We start from the raw sequence: 20,922 nt of genomic DNA, 5'->3' as shown, positions 1-20,922 counted from the left end.
ATAAATATCCTTACGATCATCTCTTAGCTGTAATAAATATCTGTGCCTGTCGATAAATTTCGATTTCGTAAAACTCGAAACATTTTGCCTCAAATTCCCCCTGTTAGCAAACACACACTCCCACCACCCTCCTCATTAAAATATCTCTTATAAGAACCTATGAACAGCAAGAACTACTTGTGCCAAGAAAGTTAATAATCTATTGAGTTGTTTTGGAGTTATGTTCGATCATATATACAATTTATCCTTTGCATGTTTGAGTTTGATCTCCTGTTGAAGACCCTAGCTAGGCCTCCTTTCCCATAAAAATACACTTATGACCATCTCTGAAGAGCAAGAAGTATCTGTGCTAAATTTGATAGCAAGTGCTGTGCCAAGTTTGGTGACAATCCGTTCAGTAGTTTTGGAGTTATGCTGTTACTAACATTACACCCCCCGTTTTGAAGGCACTTGCTACATCTACCCCTCGTCAATTCTAAGGTATGCAAAATGTTTCTATGATCATCAAAACGTGTCGATTCTCGTCAAGTTATATGAACTTTTTCATAACCACACAAACCCCCCCCCCCTTCCCACCCCCCTCCTCCCTTATTTTTGTCCCAACCATTTAAAAATATCCCAAGGACCATCTCTAAAAAGTTTGAATATTTGATTGCATTTTAGCGCCACCAAATGAAAGAGTTTTATTAACTCCAATCAACGACGTTATAAATCATCATGTTTCAGAGATATAGCGTAATATGTCTTCTATCAGAAACTTTCGAGCGCTGTAGGAGCGCTTGGCGAATAAATTCCTAACTAACATATTTTTCATATTGTAGACCTTGACATCCCGCCCAATTTTCCTTAGAAAAAAAAGCTTTGAAGATTTCAGGTTCTGAGCTAGATTATATTATAGTCAAATATAGTCCATATAGTACAGCGATTTTGCATTTATATTTGAAAAACTTAGAAAACTAGTTTGAAAACCCTATTCTCTAAATAATCAGTTTTCCATGATTTATCTATGTTTAATCCATTTTATCTGAAGCAAGCAAATGAATTGCTTAATGTTCGCTCCGAAATAAATCTTCATCGAATGATCCCGAATTTAAGTCTACACAAAAATTAAAAACTAGCTAAATCAGTGTGATGTTGTCTGTGGGCAGAAGTGAGATACTCGTTCATTGTCCCAATTAGTCGAAATAAGTAAGATATTTTTTTTAATCGAAATAACATATGATCTGGGATTGCTTATTGTCAGATTCCTAATTCACGTCTCCAGTAAGCCTTTGCTGTAAAAGACTTCACTCTAAAGCGCTCGCTCTTCTGAGCCTAGAAATTCGTATTTCAAAGAGATTACATACTCGAGTAGTGTGAGATCAAATGAATAACTCAATTTGATATTATGATGTTCACATGCTACAGCTTCTGGATACGAGAGAGACAAAGACCACATTTTCATACCTATCAAATAGCCGCACTGCCATTCACGACGGCTGCGGGACGGATGCTACGAAACGAGTGTACAACGGCTAATACTACCTGTATACAGCTTCGTGAATCAACACTGCTTGTCATATGATCGAAAATTCTCCATCTACTCACAGCTTAACGTCACAGTCCATAGCATTCGCAGAGAGTTCGAAATCCAAATCACCTAGGTTCGAAACCCAAGTCTCTCTCTGTGTAGAGGTGTGTGTGTGTCTGGTGCTTTTGACGTTTTTTTTATTGTTGCAAGTAATATCGACTAAAGGTATACTATCCCGGGTCTTTTGCCCAATCTATTTTTAGCTTATGCTCGCGACTTGTTTGTTTTCAGTGATGTCTTTTTAAAGCAAATCAATAACTGATTATGCATTCCAGGTTTGTTTTCGTTGTTTGATAATAACTTCAAATTGAAAACTAGTTTTGCTATCAACAAGAAAAAATCTATATCTTATTTAGATTTCAGTTTGCTTTCGCTGTTAGCAAAAATAGTTTTCGTTTTGCTATCATCGGAATATCTTTTAGCTTTCGATTTTGATGTTTTGCCACTTAAAACGACCAAAACAACAGCAAATTGAGTAATCGATAAATGCGAACATCACAACATCAAAATGAGTTTTCTATTTGATCTCACACTCTGCTCGGGTTTCGTTTGTTTACTTGTTTGTGCGGTTGAAATTCATCGTTTTCAAAATGTCGCGTATTGAAAACAAAGTGAAAATTAAGGTTCTGGACATATGGCTAAGTGAGAAGTGAATTACTTTGCGAAAATTGGCGAAGCGGTTTGGAATTCATCATGCCAGTGTTAAAACTATCAATAATAAGTTTGGGGAACACTATTCTTTGGATGAACTATCAGGAAGAGGCAGAAAATCCGAAACTGGACCAGAAAGTGGTATCTCTAGTCATGAAGAACAAATCAATGTCATTACGTGATTTGGCCAAAAAGCATTAACGAGTGTCGGAATGATCCAGCGCATGAAGAGGCGAAATCACCTGAAGACCTACGAGAAGCAGAAAATCTTGAAACAAAGTGTAGAACAGAAGAAGCGAGGAGCAATTTGTATTCGCGTGCATGCGTTTTGATGGACGATGAGACTTATGTAAAGGAGGACTCAAAAATCCATTAGGTCCACAATACTTTACTGTCGTCGTTGGGGAGGATGTGAGCGATGCGGACAAGTCGATTCAAGTGAAGAAATTCGGTCGCAAGCAATATGTTCCTGTGGTTTGACGTCAACAATTTTTTACACTACCGGAACTATGAATGCAGAAATCGCTCGACCTGAGTGTCTCCAGAAAAGATTGCTGCCTTTATATAAGAAACATAATACACCTCCACTGTTTTGGGCAGATTTAGCGTCGGCTCACTATGCCAAAACCACTCTCAATTGGCTTGCGGAAAGGGGTATAAATTTCGTTGAGAAAAATATCAATGCGCCAAATTGCCATCAGCTTCGACCCATCGAATGTTACTGCGCAATCGTCAAGAAGGTCTTCAAGAAGACTGGTAAGGCAGCTGGAAACATGCAGGAGTTCAAACAAATTGGGCTCAAGCGTCCAAAAAATGCGATGCAACACTTGTCCGGAACTTGATGAAGAGTGTTCGATCAAAAGTTCGAAAATTCGTGAAGGAATAACTTAAATTTCCTCCGGTTTTCATTATGCTCAATATTAACCTCGTACAATATAGGATCAGTTTTTAGTTTTTAGGATTTGACCCTAAGATTGGGAATAACGGTTTTGAGTATAGTTTAGATTTTTTTTGTTTCGCCGGTTTAAGTGACGGTGTACAATATTCAACACACTTTACCCTATAACTCCGGAACCGGAAGTTGGATCTGGATTTAGGAATTCCATATGGGACCGTAGACCTTTGATTTAAATCTAAGCTCGGTGAACTGAATATTGGAATCCTTATATATAAAAGCGGTAGAAAATAACGTGTTTTGTCGGTCGTCACTTATACCATCATATCTCCGAAATCAAAAGTCACAGCCATTTGATCTTTGAACTTGATCAATGGCCTAATAAAAGCTATCAAACGGGCCTAGACTTGCTAAAATCGGTTCAGCCATTTACGAGAAACTTGCACAGTAAAAAAACAATACGTTTAGTCGGTTACGTCACTTATACCATTATATCTCCGGAACCAGAAGTTACAGCCATTTGATCTTTGAACTTGATCAATGACACAACAGTACCTTTTGAACGAGTCTAAGTTTGTTAAAGTCCGGTCAGCCGTCTCTGAGAAAATTGAACGGTAAAAATATCTTCGAAAGAACATCGTTTTCGTTGAAGGGTGGAAGGGGGGTTTTGTTTGATTCAAGGAAGGGAGGGGGGGCTTGTTATCAAGAGGTGTCATCCGAAATATTGGTACTGTTGAAAAAATTCTGTGAACGAAGCATGAATTGTCAAATTGTTCATGCAACTTAATGTTGAAGTTTAAGTTGCTTATTAAGTATCGCAAACATATTGATAATCGGTTCAATATTACAAGATGTAACCTTAAAACATGAGCTTCAAATTCGCGGCTTCCGAGGAAGTTCGGTAGTTCGAAGCACCTTCTTCCCCCGCAAAGATATACACAAAGTCACCTGGAGATCACCTGATCAACATACGGAAAATCAAATCGACCACGTTCTCATCGACGGGCGATTCTTCTCCGACGTCATCAATGTCCGCACCTACCGCAGTGCCAACATTGATTCTGACCACTACCTTATCGCGATTTGTATGCGCTCAAAACTATCGACAGTGCACAACACTCGTAGCACAGGAACGCCGGGACTCAATATCGAGCAGCTACGTAGCGTCCGTACTGCAGAGGAATACGCGCAACAACTGAAGCAAGTGCTACCAACGGAAGAGCAGCTTGGCGCGGCGACTCTTGAAGACGGCTGGAGGAATATAAGATCCGCCGTGAGTAGCACTGCTTCAACCGTACTAGGTACGAGGTTATCGAATCGAGGAAATGACTGGTTTGACGGCAAATGTCAGCAGCTGGTCGAAATGAAGAATGCAGCAAGGGTGTGGATGCTGCAACACCGCACTAGAGCGAACGAGGAACGATACAGACAGGCACGGAACAGACAGAACACGGTTTTCCGGAGGAAAAAGCGCCACCAGAACGACCAAGATCGCGAAGCGATGGAACATCTGTACCGCGCAAATGATACACGGAAATTCTATGAGAAGGTGAACCGCTCACGTAGAGGCTACACGCCACAGGCCGAAATGTGCAGAGATACCAGTGGTAACCTTCTCACAAACGAACGTGAGGTGATCGACAGGTGGAAGCAGTACTATGACGAGCATCTGAATGGCGAAGCACAGGATACAGAGAACGACACAGGAATCAATCTGCGTGCACGCTCAGCTGACGACAGATTCCCAGCACCTGATCTGACAGAGATAAGTGAGGAGATCGGCAAGCTGAGGAACAACAAAGCCGCGGGCAATGACCAGTTACCAGACGAGCAGCTCAAACATGGAGAAGAAACACTAACTAGAGCGCTGCACTGGATGATTTCTAAGATTTGGGAGGAGGAGATTCTATCGCAGGAATGAATGGATGGAGTGGTATGTCCCGTCTACAAAAAGGGCGATAAGCTAGATTGTTTCAATTACCGCGCAATCACATTGCTGAACGCCGCCTACAAGGTACTCTCCCAAATCCTTTGCCGTCGTCTATCACCAATAGCTAAGGAATTCGTAGGGCCGTACCAAGCGGGATTTACTGGAGCCCGCGCCACTACGGATCACATATTCGCGATAAGACAAGTACTCCAGAAGTGTCGTGAATACAACGTACCCACGCATCACCTATTCATTGACTTCAAAGCGGCATACGACACAATCGATCGAGAACAGCTATGGCAGATTATGCACGAATACGGTTCCGGATAAACTGACGCGATTGGTCAAAGCAACGATGGATAGAGTGATGTGTTACGTCCAAGTATCTGGGACGCTCTCGAGTCTCTTCGAATCTCGGAGAGGGCTACGTCAAGGTGATGGACTTTCTTGTATCTTGTTCAATATTGCCCTGGAAGGTGTGATTCGAAGAGCGAGGATCGACACGAGTGGCACGATCTTCCGAAAGTCCGTACAGCTTTTTGGCTTCGCTGACGATATTGATATTGTGACACGTAACCTTGAGAAGATGACGGAAACCTACATCGGACTGGAGGCTGAAGCTAGGAGTATCGGACTGGCCATAAATGCGTCGAAAACAAAATACATGAGAGGAAGAGGCTCTACAGAAGAAACACTACGTCCGTGCCTTGAGTGGCTGGCGACGTATTCTTGATACAGCAAAGGACACCCCAGGCCTATAGCTTTTAGGTAAGGTAAGTAACCTTAAAACAATCGACTAACATAATTGATTTAAAAATTTTTTTTTATAAAATATTTTTATTCAGGCCAATTTGCGTACAAGCTTTACGTGGGCGATTGAGCCATGTTTTTATTAGATAAAATAATTTTTTTTACCATTGAATTTCATTTTCACCCTTTTTTTAGTAGGAGAGGACCTTCCATTTTTATCTTGCGATAATTGAGAGGCACTTTGTTCGTGGCTCGTCTCGTCATCCATTGCCGCATCGGTGGTATTGTTGTTGGTTTCCGTTTTTCCTTCGTTTTCGTTGTAATTCGCAGTCTTGGGCTCATTGTTAGTTGCCTTGTTGTACATTAATTGCAGTTGCTGGTTGGTTTGATGGTGAAACAGGAGTACTGCGCTCACTAGTTTCGGTTGTTGAGCGATGGTCCTTGTTTTTGTTTGAAGATGTCTTTTTCGCAAAACTGTCTTGTTCACAAAACTGACATGTAAGCAGTTGTTTTTCGTACGTAATCAGCGTTTTACACGGATGTATCCCGTCTTGATCACAAATGATGTAAGATGGAATTGCTTTACGTAGTTGCATACGTACCACTCGTACGCCATTCCGGATACCCGGGAGCAAATTCCGCCATACTTCCCTTTCGATGGAAAGAACTTCACCGTACTACGACATACTTTCCCGAACAAACTGATCGCTGGTCTGCGGGGAAGATCATGCACGCGTACTTCTATGGCATTGTCTACCAAGTACACAGGGATTTTATATTTATCATTATCATGATCAACACTGTGCACCCCGTTATTAACCGAAGCAAATGCAATTGCATCCCTTTCACGTTTGAACATAATGTACGCACAGTTAGACGCCTTGTTGAATTGAATCTCACTTACATCATTAACGTTTAGATGCATTCGTTCCTTAAGCAAGATTTCAATTTCGGTTGCTGCTGGTTTAACTTTGCAGCGCTTGGAATCAATACAAATTGAATTTGGTGTTGTATGTCAAGTTTCAGGCTTTGTTAAATCGTATTTGTCCATTTCCTACACTCTATTGTTCACGTAATTTATGTAAGGTGTTTTGGTTTGGTTTTGTTGTTTTAACGATTTTTTTATTTAAATTGAAAAAAATGTAGCATAATCCATAATATATTATATCTAACTTTACTGCACTCATTGACATGCCTAAATACATCCAGAAAACTTTTTCACTGCTCCGAAAGTATTAATCTTTCCACTCTGAAACTTTGCCAAGATTTAGTGAAGCCCCTAAGGCTTCCTTTTTCAACTAAAAAAAAAGAAAAAAAATTAGGCCCAAGACTGCATACTACTAATGAAACCGAAATGAGAAGCAGCATGTCATAATAAAGTAATTTTCATTATGCATAGGATTTCTGATTCCAAATTTATAGAGTGGTATGAATAAACCGCTTCATTATCAGGATTGTCTTTTTAATACAAAACGATGCATGTGAATAGGAACTAATTTGCTAAAACTAGTCTGTAAACTCGTCCTACTTTCAGGTTCTAACACGCAATGGCGAAATAAACTATACCAGCCGGTTACAGGTTCCAGATGCACCGAAAATAGTGACCAAAAATTCCGAAATAGAACTAATATCTCTGAGATGACTAAACGATTTTCTAAAATTTAGTTTCAAATGCAAGGTCTCATGGTCTCATTGAGCTCTGGTTTATTTTATCTCGGTCCGACTTCCAGTCTCGGAACTACAGATTGAAGATTGTTAATAATTTCAAACCGTACTTCAAATGACGAAGCAAATTTGGTACTAAATCTTCAAAACTATAACAAAACTGTACTTATTTGTGGGTCTTGTTAGATATGCATAAGACAACTTCATATTGGCTGGTCAGATCTTCGAATTTAGAAAATGAAATCAGACAATTCCGAAAGGCGTTAGTGCCTTTGTGTAGAAACTCTCGACTGCTAGGTGGCATATGAGTCTATGATGAGTCTATGAGTCGTTAAGAAAATCTAATACGTAAAGTATTTTCAATCCAACTTTTTGTTGTAAAGCTTTAAATCGAAATACACCACAATTTGACTTTGATTTTTTTTTTTGGAATGCAAATTATGTAAAACCATAAGAGAAGATATATCTATATATAATATCATTTAACTCAAAACCACACTACTAGCGAATGGAGTAACATCGATCACTTCCTAAATAGTATTGCTACAGGCAACAAAATCGGGGATACTTTCTATCGGTTTAAAGTGTGCAACAAAATACCCAACGTTTCTAATAATAGTATAAAGCTATTCGAATCCAGACGACAGCTGATGTTATAAGACTACCAAGTTTGTCTCGTGCTACATCATCAATCACCGAATGCGATGCCATAACGACAATCGGATGTTGCTAACATCTTAATTCATTTGAAGAAACAAAGAAGAACCTTGAGCAATGGCGTCGAAGCGAGTAGGTAGAGAGGAAAAAGCCTAGCTCCCTCTATGCGATAAATCGACCGCAGCTCTCCTAGGGAAGACCAGCTACATGCCAAATTGGGGACATGATCATTAAAGTGTAGAATCCATAAAAAGATGAGCCGACAGAAATAAAAAGAAGAAGAAGACGATATCAGCGATTACAATAAAACTGTTTTGTCCGTAGTAGACATCAGTGTTTTGTCACGTTCAAACACAGTTTTTCCTATGTTTGCATCGTCGATGGATGATTGATGTCCGCTCGGTGAGTGGTTGCTGCCGGCTGCAGACGGTTTTTCTACCCAGCATCGGAGTTTGAATCGAATCTATTCGAACATTAATGGTTCGAATGCAAAACACGTCACCATAGACATCGTCAGTCGATCGGAACACATCCCCAGAGGCCTGCAATGGCGGAGGGTGGTCGCAGAACCAACATGGCACTGACTGGGGCGTATATGGAGCAAGGCCAATGCTGACCTCCTTTCTCTCGCACCCTCACTCGATGTGCGCTAGCAAGTAGTACGACTAGAACTGGATAGGATCTCGAGAGGATATTTTAACTCCTGCATTAGGCAGCTACCAGTCAAAGGCACCCCGAAGCTAAAGTAGTTAGAAACAGAGCAAAATCAGCGTTGCAGTAGGCAGGCAACCGCTGCTCACCAGTGACATTGTTCCGACACAATGGCAAATGGGTACCCGTCGCACCGCTTCCGTCAAGCACAGTAACTGGACCGGACGGTTTTGTCCGTGTATGTGTTTAGTTTGAGTTTAGCATAAGGTTTCAGATTTTATAACCACCTCACGACTTGCTGTGTTCGATTTCGTAACGATTTGTCATTAAAATTGACGTTTCTCATTATGCACACACATCCCTCACATTGTCTTCTCGTCTGGGCAATCGAAAACCTACTCTCGCTAAGAATTCCCTTTCCACGTACTAGAAGACCTATTTTAATGTTGTGTTAGGCGAGTGAACTGAAAGGGAGAGTGATTCTATAATACTACAAGATACAGATTGATACTTATTCGAATTCAAGTCCAATATATTTTTCGGCTGTCGCCTTTCTCAACTTTTAAGCCGAGGCCCGAAGGGCCGAATGTTGTATATCATTTGACTCAGTTCGTCGAAATCACAAATTGCGTGTGTGCATGTAACAAAAATATGCTCTTGATTTTTTCTGGTAGGGTCCCAAAATTAGATTGAAATAAAAGGTTTCGGGGTCCCATAGGCTGTTAATGAATGTTATTCGTTACGGACTCTTTGAATTTTGTCCAGATTTGACTTTGCGTTCCGGAGTTATAAAGTGATAAGTGTTAAACATTTCAATCCGTCATATGAGTAGCGATGCAAATTAGCTACGGAAATTTTCAAAATGGGTCTTAAAGCTAGTTTGATTGGACGGCCGTGTTAATTGATGGTCAAACAGATGAACTACCCACCCAAAGTTATGGCTAATAGCCACCAGGCGAACCCGATTTTCACAAACTTCAAGCCTGGCACAGAAAGTATGGACATAGTAGGGAACCGCTTCTCCAACAATTGAGAATCTGTCTAAATTTTCATAATTGCATCCTGTTGTTTATACTTTTCTCTCACCACTTGTGTAGCAGTTTATATGTTTCCATAAGTTTGTTTCAAAATGCGTGGACACCCTCAGCGTTTACAACCGATTATAATCATCCAATGAAGAAAACATTAAATCGATGGGTTGATCAATGATACAATAGGCCTATGATATAAATAGTATGAAATAACATACGGTTTTATTCATTGATATTTTGAGCAAATACGAGATTAATACATGTGTCTCCAAGCGTATTTGCTTGTGAAAGAGATTTCATGTCCAACTTGATATATTTGCTCATGAAATCAATGAATTTAATATTATCTTGTTGTGAAGCATCTATATTTAAATCCCCCGCGATTATTATTGGCGTATTTTGACGAGAATATAAAATTGCCAGCAACAGCGAATTAATTTTTCAATACAAAAAATAATCGAGAAAAAAATTCGCAACTTTTCTAATTAGAACCTATTAGACTGTAGACCTACACTAAACTGATTATATTCACTTCCGATTTGCATATTTTAAAAGATAAGTAATTCTGATAGTTCTTTAGAAAACATTTGGAGCCATTAGAAGGGTTGTATTTTGTTCCAATGCAAACGACCAGCAGCTCTTGTTAGAAGTGTTTGAAGTGAAACTGGTTTTGTGAACGAACCGCGACACATCCGCTCGCAGTGCCGATTGATGCCAAACTGAATCAATTTTGCTTAAGAAATTTCCTTTTACGTGATTTCGTTTGTAGCTTTTTCACAAATAAGCGGTTCCAACGGCCACACAAACAGTCACTTTTAGAATTTTGATGTCGGTTATTTAATTTCGGATTTGCATATTTCACTGAAAGAATCTATCAGGATGCTGTACGGGATTCATTCCTGCCTTTCAGAAGGACCAAATAGTGGAATTCACTACGATATTAAGCACTGTTCGGAACATTTTTCTCGAACGATTTGTTGTACAGCAGCAGATATTTTGTTTTCTTTCTTATAACGCGTTCTGATTGGCTGGTGCTGACATGAGTCAAATCAAACAGGTTTTTCAAAAGTGTACTATTGAAATACTTCAATGTTGTTACAAAACACGTTCAAGTTGAAAAATTTAGAATCGATTGGTACTTAGATTATAATAATACTTCTGTAGATCATTGAGCTGCGAGCAAAAAATACGAGAAAGGCAAACACGCGTCACGTGTTTTTCTCTTCGATATTCATTAATACAAAACATTTAGGAAAAGTTTAATTTTGAATTATTTGAGATTATTCCATGCAACTGAAAATTTTATCATAAAATTGTGATCATATTTCCGATGGCGTGTAGCAAAAGTTATGTTGATTCGTTAGATACAAGAAATATTCACGATCAAAAAATACAGATTAATCTCCAAGTAACCAAAAGTTCGGATAAAAGGGTATGTTTTGGCTTAAACAGCTTTATCAAAGTTCAGGAAGAACCTTCTAAGCAGCCTGTTTTTACCTGTTTTTATATATATATAAAAATAGGTATAGAATTCGCTTGAACGTTAGAAAAATTTTCCGAGGCCCGGAGAGCCGAATGTCATATACCAATCGATTCAGCTCGACGAACTGAGCAAATGTCCGTGTGTGTGTATGTGTGTGTGTCTGTATGTGTGTTGTCAACTAAGCGGTCGAGATCTCAGAGATGGCTGGACCGATTTTGATCAAACTAGTCGCAAATGAAAGGTCTCTTCGTCACCCTGAACGCTATTGAATGGTTTTGAGATCGGATGTTTACTTTTTGAGTTAAACGAAGTTTTATGTCAAAATTTTCAGTTTTTTGACAGTGTCTGTCACAATTGACCTTGAAAACAAATTATGTTTTCAGACTTAGATTCCGCACGGTAATAGCTATCCAACAAGCCATAGATTGCCAAAATCCGACCATTTTAAACGGAGATATCGAAATTTTTGTGTAAGCGACATTTTCCCCTAGTCCAGCAGTATAAGTTTTCAGCTCTGTCCAGCAAAGGAATGCTTGGGAGCAACATAAAACACGATTTTTTATACTGTCACATACATTTGTTTCTAAGTACCCAAAAGACTGTGTACAGCATGATATTTTGCCTCGGATCGATTTTAGCACGGTTCGTTTTTGGCAATATAATCGTTCGAATATGCCATATGTAAACCAGATGATGGCAGAATTTTCAAGTTGAAAGCAATTCCATAATTATATTGATATAAACTACTTACAGCAATTAATGCTGGAAGAACATAACAGCCATATACCATTCAAATCAGTTCGTCGAGATCAGCAAATGCGTGTGTGACAAATAATTTCACTAAATTTTTTTGGAGAAGGCTCAACCGTTTTCTACAAACTCAGATTTATATGAAAAATCGTATGCTCCCAAACAAGGTTCCTAAATTACGTTTGGTTCCGACCTCTGGTTCACATAAATTAATCAGGTTTATCGGGTTTGCGGATTTGGATAGTCGATAACCAAATAAACTTATTTCATTTTTGGTTGTATTCAGTTTTCGTTTCGGAAGGCACCCTAAAATTTATTTGATTTTCAAACATTTTGAAATAAATGTAAACTATACAGCTACTCAGGTGAATTTGGCTGACCTCGGCTACACCGAATTTTGAATTCCGGTTCCAGTATCGAATCGTTTCTCAAAGCTCGATCGTTTTCTCAAAAAAAGCCAAATCGAATTTTAGAAACAAAAATTCCAATTAAAATAAACTTGTAGTCCCATACAAAATTAAATAATTTTATCCAATTCTGACTTCCGTTTCTGGATACAGGATAATGAATTTTTAAAATTCAAACCGATATAGAAGATGACAATCCCGAAAAGCTTTAAAGTTGAACTCAAAACTATTGCAATTTATTCATCCTATGGCTACACGAATCGGAATATTCTTGAAAAAACACATGCGAATTGATAAAAAAAAGGTATCATTTCACTGCTAGGTGGATTAAGCACGTTTTTAAGTAATTATCCACACTTTAAAGTTCACACAGTGTTCCCGAACAATCTTCTAAGCAGCTATTAAAGGAGAATTTTGAGGTTTACTTTGGAACTGCGAGTAGCCTGCAAAACAACTTCATATATGTTATGCGAAGCTCTCAAGAAGTTCAAATATCAATCTGGTTAGCGCTCTATTCAGCGTCTAAGCAATAATAAAATAAAACAGAATTTCTGTTTGTATTTTGAAGATGCCCTATTATATTACAGTTGAATTTAAACCTTATTATGTTGTATTCTGTAGCGGTAATCGAGCATATTATGTTTAGTAATGTAGTATAATTTATTTACCGTGTTGATGTGTCAATGAGAATTTTATATGTAGAATTGAACCCAGGAACAGTTGCACGCGAGCTATAACTTGAACCTCTACACCATCTGAAATATAGAATAACTTTGCATTCGCGTCACATTGTACCTAAGAAGAAAAATGAATGCTTTCACGATGATTGTGCATCTAAATTTCCCGTTGAATTCATAGACCATGCACAGATAGCAGATATCAATCCCAGTATCCATAATCAGTTGGAATCACTTAGCTCCTTAGGACTCTCCATCCAAGTTGTTGAATATACAAATGGTAATGATATTGAATCCGCTATCGAGAACGCTACTCCAGATGATAATTCAACACTCACATATAACACATATTTAAATACTATTTCAGAATCTAATGACGTCTTATTAGAAAGTGAGGCATGTTCTAGAGATAACACTGAATCTGATAGTAGTTCTATAAACAATACTATTTTGTCTCACGGAAACACTGAATCAGAAGGAAGCATGGAAACCGAATATTTAACTTGAGATATTTTTTTTATTCTTCAAGTACAAATTATAAGAGTAATACATTACATTTTAATGCTGTTTATTACATAAACTTCTATTCAAATGTGTGAAGAAGAGAAATGAACACATAATCACTTCCACATACTACTGCAACAACTTTACATTTAATTTCATCACAATAAAATTGATAATCTTCTGAAGTTTCGTTTCGAATCCGAGACTACCATCCCTCTAACCGTTGAGCAATCGCTTCGTAACCCCTAAATCAATAAGGTGACATCTATCTCCAACTATAACATCTTGGATCACATCCATATTCGGTACGTCAATCAGAGGTGTGACAGTCTTGTGATGACGATCATATAAATGCATTCGGAATTCTCGGTCGGTACGTTCACTGCAATTTAATGATGTAAATATAACCGTTCTTGATTCGTAAGAGTATTCTTCTTCACATACACATTTTAAGCATCCATTTTTCGAGTTAAATCCGAAAACACCTGAAATTTAAGTTAGTACTGAAGTAGTCAAAGGAGCCAAATATTCTTCATACCTTCAAAAAATGCTCGAGCAGATGTATCACGTATGAAGCATCTCAATCTAACTGTTATATGGTGATTATTAACCGAAATCCCATGCATCAACACATCTTGAAGTTCGTTCACCAACGGTCTTAAAAATTCTTCTAGGCTCTCAGGTTTTGAGTTTCCAAAGAACAGAGCGTCATTGTCATTGGTCTTGTTTCTGGAAACTCGGAGATGTTAAATATATTTGGCCAAAATTGGGATTTACTGTTTTTGTAAATGGGGATACCATCGATATTAATACTGATGGCGTGCTCAATACAACATAACTGCAATAATACAATGAATATATTATTTTCATCACATATATGCCCAGAATTACCGGAAATAGTCGATTATACAGTGGCCACCTCCAACGTTAATTATGTCCGTTGTTGCTTTTCGAGATGTTTTAAGTAGAGTTCTCGCAGAACGAGGCAATTGTTTTCCATCCGTTTTTCTTTTTATAATATCCATTATTAAATTTATTGACTCATGGGACTGATTGGTTTTCAGGGCTCATGTCATCAATTTCATCATAATATTGTAGCGAGTTTTCAAAGTCGTCTTCAGTGTTGGTGTTATCAAAAGAAAAATCTCCACTATGGTTCACAGTGTTGAAATACTCAGATACGTGTTGTGAAGTTTCAGTAATGAATTGTTCTGTTACGTCTCTCACATTTGGAGTAGAATCGTTAATCATTTCCTCCGTAATTCTCGACATTTGATTGTTTGGAAGAGATTCTATGGAATACTGAATATTAATTGACAGAAAAAATATTATCTTATTCATTATACCTGCAAACAAAAACTTGTTCTCTTGCGTCCACTTAGCTAGTAACTTTTTGCGGCGATAATAAAATAATCCACTTTTTTTAATCACTTTGCAATAATCCATTTTATAGGCAACAATAAAAGCGCACAAAGCAACAACAATCAATCTTTTTGTTTGACAAGTGGTGGCTATTCAATATGAGTTAATATTACACTGTCATCACAGAGATGTTCAAATAGCGTGTTGGTTGAGCGCTGGAATTGTGACATAAAGTTTCTGAGTTCAAGTCCCGTTTGATAATATTTTGCATATATTTTTTGCCTTTCTCATATAGAAAGGTTATGCAATCACTGTGAAAACCGACTTTTGAACCGAGGCCCGGAGGGCCGAGTGTCATATACCATTCGACTCAGTTCGTCGAGATCACAAAATGTCTGTGTGTGTGTGTGTGTGTGTGTGTATGTGTGTGTGTGTGTGTGATAAATAATGTCACTCAATTTTCTCAGAGATGGCTGAACCGATTTTCACAAAATTTAATTCAAATGAAAGGCCTTGAGGTCCTATACAAAGTTCCTGAGTTTCATATGGATCCGACTTCCGGCTCCGAAATTACAGGTTGATATGCACCAAAAAAATGAAAAAACACACACGTTTCTCAAAGATGGCTGAACCGATTTTCACACACTTAAATTTAAATAAAAGGTATTATAGCCTTATACAATTTTCCTGAGTTTTATTTGGATCCCACGTCCGGTTCCGGAGTTACAAGGAAATATGTGAAAATTTATGAAAAAATATGCAATCAATTTTCTCGGAAATTTCTTGACCAATTTTCACAATCTAAGAAGCAAATTAAAGGTCTTGAAATCCTTTAAAAAGTCCCCGAAAAGTTGATCCAGATCCGACTTCTGGTTCCGGTATTACAGTGCGATTGGTGAAAATTTTCAATTTCATGAGTATTTTTTCACAAGCGATGGCGAAACGAGGTGCACATTTTTATAAAACATGCTGCTAAATTGATCAAGTTGACGGATCTTATCAGTTATTGATTATATAAAACTACTTTGGGACTACTAGTCCCCGGTTTCCGCTTCCGAAAGCACCGGTAATAGTGAAGAAAATTTCCAAAAACGGAACTCCCGTCGATTTCTCAGCAACGGTTAAGCCGTTTTTCACGATTTATGATTCAAATTAAAGCTCTCATTGTCTTTAAATATACTGTGCAATTTCATCCTGATCCGAGTTCCGGTTCCGAAATTATAGGACGATGAGTGTCAAAACATTCAAATTCAAAATGATGATGCAGTAGAACGGGTATAGCGTGATGGGTAAGTCGATGCCTTTCACGCTGCCCACCTGGGTTCGATTCCCAAACCCGCACATAGGGTCAGTAAACTTTTCTGGTCCGAAGAGGTGAATGACAACAATGTTAAAACCTCTATAATAAAAAATAATGACGAAGCAAAACTGGTACGCGACGGTACGTGCGGCTTTGCTTCATTCACAGCGTGCTTTGTTCAATTTCGTATAGCGTGCAGGGTTGCCACATTAAAATTTATAATTTTCAGGTGAAAAATATATAAAATTCTAATCCTTATATTCAATTTGTATCTACTTGTTAGTGTTATTAAAAAATCAAGATAACGATGCTTTTCTATGAAAGTACACCTATTGCCTTTCTTATATAGAAAGTTTATGCAATTACTTGAAAAATTGACTTATGAAAATTAACCCAGAGTACTAAGTGTTCTATATTATTTGACACAGTTCATCGAGCTGAGCAATGTATGTGGCTATGTGTGAGTATGTGTCAAATAATGTCATTCATAAAAAAAATCTCGTAATCCTGTAGGTTGCTATTGAATTTCACACCGTCATTTAGAGCGACGAAGTGTAAATTTCTTCTAGATTTGACTTAAAACTGATTCAATTTGTAGGCTATATTAGTTACTTACTAAACGAACCGACTTTGGTTATACTGGTTCAAAGTTCCTGGTTCCAGAATTACCAGAAGTAGTAGTCAAAAAGTTTAAAACGAGACTAATTCAATGTTCACAGAGATGATTTGATCGATTTCCACAAATAGGCTCAAATAAAAGATCTTACAGTCTTATAGGTTGCTGTTTAATTTCATCCGGGTTCGATTTCCGGTTCCAGAACTATAGGGTAAAGTGTGTTTAATCATTTAGTGCGACGATGCAAAATAAAGAAAAACTCTTATCAACTTGACACAACTGTTTACAATGTTATGTTAGTTTATACCCAAAGAAAGTTTCTTATTTTATTCAAGACTGAAAAAAAAATTTCTTCACAAAATCTTCTGGTGATATTTCTGAATATATTAATAATATGAGAAAGGCATCATTACACCACTAGGTGGATTAAAACAGGTTTTTTAAATTTAATTTATTGTCAATGGCGACACACATTGCATTACGTTTGAATTCAAAAAAATCTTTTGGAAAACTTTATTCCGATAAAAAATATTATATTCGTCTTTAAATCTCAAAATGTTTCGTCGAGAACTCCCAAGTTGAAAAGGGTACGATTAGGAACTTCTATCGTACTTTCAAGTTGCTGAAAGTTTCTTGTGGAACTTATTCCGTTCTTTCAAGCTGCCAATGAAACTATTAAACACTTGAAGTTGCCAAAAGTTTCACTTGCACTATTAAGCAGCGAGAAAGTTCACGCGGAACTTAAGTTGAGCTTTTTGTGAACTTGGAAGTGGATTATTGAAGATACTGCGGAACTTTTGGTTGCTTGGGTCTGTATATGTGGCAACTCTGTTTCGCATGGCGTATTTCCAAACGACACCCATACGAAAACATTCTTGAAATCAAGAGTATCAGCATTTGAACTTGATCATTGGTTACTTTTTGAAATACAGTGCGGATATAAAAAACGCATGATGGTTATGATACGCATCGGTTATGATGCTTATGCCTTTATATCTCCGGACCCGGTCACTTGATCTTAGAATTTCATTCACAACCCAATAGTAGCTTTCAAAAGAGCCTATAAGATTGTAGAAATCGGATGAATATCTCATTCGTAACTATTGCTTTACATCGAAATGTCGCTTCTTCCTGAACCTTCATCGTAAAATTGCAAATATATTAATGTTTCACCAATCAATTTGAAGAATGAAGTAGACATTTGATATCTCCATTGACATGTTTCAAATAAATGTTTTTCTAATGCGTTTAACAACCAGTGTCAAATTCTAATTATTAGTATACTTCATCAAAAAACCATCAAAGAGTTGAGGAAAGCTTTACATTCATAAACCTGATAGCGTAGCAGGATTTCTACATCAAATCAGTATCACTAACAAACTACTTTGTATCTATTCGTTTCAGAATGGACTCGGCAATGACCCTCTGTCTGCGAAGGAGGTAAGCAGAAAAAAAACTATCAATACATTCTTTTCGTGTTAAGACCAGCCAGTTAACCATGAGAAGTGATTTCATGCGTTATACCAATACTATGCGTGGCCTCTACGAACTACGACGGCAGACAGATCCTACAGAAGTGTGAAATGGGGAAGACTTGTGGGTTAACGCCACGCCGAAGTCGGACAAAAACAAACCGCTTATCGTTTTAATTCCACCTGTTGATCAAACGTCTTTGTTGGGTCTGTTGTTAGTAATGTTTTTATTGAAAGATTTCGGCACGCTCCCATGCTTCATCGAAGCATACAAACCATGCTCCGCTTGATGGCGAGAATAGATTCACAATGGAGCCAATCGCCGCCACTGTGCCGGAGCGGCTCCCACCTGACGCGCCCAGCGAGCCTGGGTTGGAACCATGGAGGCATGGTTCGCTACATTTGAACCCGCTACGTGGTCCTTACGGAGGCCACACCGGGTTTGATTTGCAATTTTAAGCATTCCTTATATGGGACGGCTACTACGGCAGCTATTTACATTGCCGGCAAGTAGCACCCAAGTTGCCGCCGGGGTTGTGAAGAGAGAAACGCATTGAATTCATTCCAAATTCGTCGCTAATCAAATGCCATTAATCATGGAATCGAGAAAGTGTATACCTGCAGGACAGCTTACATATGAGTGAACAATTCTATTAACGGAACTGTGCGATTATGACTACAAATTGGTAAGATGAGCTCATAATAGCATGAGTTTCAACGGCTTTAACATTTTGTATCATTTACCTAACCCAACGAAAACATTACAGTAACCTTGATTGAAGACGATTCATTTCAACTAGCTGATCTAAGTTTAAATTTTTACTGCTATCTGATATGACATATACCATAGTAAAAAGCTTAACGAGACTCTAGGTTACATTAGAAGTTGTAGAAACAAGTTCAAACAGAAACAGTTGATCAGTATCATGACAAATTCGTTGGGCAATCTCGACGAAAATTGGACTTTGGATTACGTTTGACGAGATCGCAAATTGTGTTTTTCAAGTAAGATGGAAAATCTTCAATTAGTTGGCCTGCAGTATCTTGATGCTGATTGGGAAAAACTCTGTGTTATATCTGTCCTCTGAAAACACTCTTCTGGGACCATATGATGCGACTACTTCCGGTGAAAGCCTATATCCATGTACTAGGCGAACAATGCAATAATTCCGGTTGGAATAAAATTTCTATTTCACTAACTCGTTGATATTTCAAGATCGAATCTTCATCGTGTTTAATCCCCGAAGCCATCTAGACTGGTTCCGAGGTCGCCTCTGTTATTCCGGCGGACACTAACTTCACATGCATCCCAACGAAATTAGATGTTTCGGTGTACTGGTCGGTCAGGTGCCGAGGTAGGCTTTGCGATGCTTCCGGTTTACAGGTACTCCGATAATCCATTATCGATTCTACTGATCACCCGCTCTACTATACAGTATATCTAGTTACCACCGACTCCAGCCTCTCCTATATCCTCTCGTTTGCTGAGCTGACATATTGAGTATCAATGTTGGTCCAATAATCCAACGATTTCGTTTGGTAGATGACTTCCGGTTCATTGGCGACTGATACTTTTACTCAAAAGTAAATGACAACAATGTTTAATGTAGCAGAGCAAATAATTTCTGACCACTTGAAAGCTAAGGAAACAATTCAAACGTGTGGAAAATGGGTGCCACATGAATTGAATGAAAGACAGATGGAGAACCAAAAAAAAAACTTGTGGAATTATTTCTTCAAAGACTGATCGTTACTGATGACAAAAACCGATTTATTTGGGGAATCCTAAATGGAAAACATCAATTTTAATCCACCTAGTGGTGTAATGATGCCTTTCTCATATTACTCATAACATTATAAATATTACTATGGAATTCTCAAAAACAACTGTTCACTATATATTTATAGGAAGGTTTGATCGTACTTAATCTAATAATGCATGTGTATGCACTACCGGCTGAGTAAATTGCATTTTTACTCTTTCTCATACAGAAAGGTTATGCAATCACTGTGAAAACCGACTTTTGAACCGAGGCCCGGAGGGCCGAGTGTCGTAAACCATTCGATTCAAATCGTCGAGTACGCAAAATGTCTGTGTGTGCGTATGCACTAACTTTTCTCGGAGATGGATGAACCGACTTTCACAAACTTAGATTCAAATGAAAGATCTTATGGTCCCATACAAAATTCCTGAATATTATTTGGTTCCGACTTTCGGTTCCGGAGTTATGGGGTAAAATGTGTAAAAAAAAGAAAATATGTGTTCTTTTCTCACTGAAAATGGGGAAAAACCGAAAAAAGTTTTCTAAATGGATCTCAAATCTTTCCCAATTGATAGTTTTTATCAGTAGACGGTCAAACAAATCAATTTCGGTTATTCTTTTAAGAATCGAAGAAAATTGTTTTGAAGAATACCACAGTATTATATATGATAGTATGATCGACGACACGACCTGGCACTCGTCTATTAAAACTGTATCGCAAATCTGACTACCCCTCAGTAACTCGAAATGTCAGAACGAAATTACTTGAAAATTTGTTAAAACTGGAA

The 20,922-nt window shown here is 38.0% G+C and overlaps 1 protein-coding gene and 1 long non-coding RNA gene across 2 annotated transcripts in view; one reads left to right on the top strand and one right to left on the bottom strand.

Annotated features, from left to right (window-relative positions):
* Positions 1-20,922, top strand: part of LOC131434782 (Krueppel-like factor 12) — a 398,669-nt gene that overhangs the window by 97,199 nt on the left and 280,548 nt on the right. The window contains exon 3 of the mRNA XM_058601926.1: positions 18,304-18,339. Within this exon, the coding sequence (XP_058457909.1) occupies positions 18,304-18,339 (36 nt within the window). The remainder of the gene's footprint in view (positions 1-18,303; positions 18,340-20,922) is intronic.
* LOC131434784 (uncharacterized) lies at positions 14,178-15,192 on the bottom strand. The gene is made up of 3 exons (XR_009230389.1): positions 14,968-15,192; positions 14,513-14,913; positions 14,178-14,459 (listed from the first exon to the last, which is right to left on the bottom strand). It is a non-coding gene; the product is annotated as an uncharacterized LOC131434784 (long non-coding RNA).

The sequence above is a fragment of the Malaya genurostris genome, chromosome 3 (genome assembly GCF_030247185.1).
Source record: "Malaya genurostris strain Urasoe2022 chromosome 3, Malgen_1.1, whole genome shotgun sequence".
Classification (NCBI taxonomy): domain Eukaryota; kingdom Metazoa; phylum Arthropoda; class Insecta; order Diptera; family Culicidae; genus Malaya; species Malaya genurostris.
This window is presented reverse-complemented; position numbering and strand designations above follow the sequence as displayed.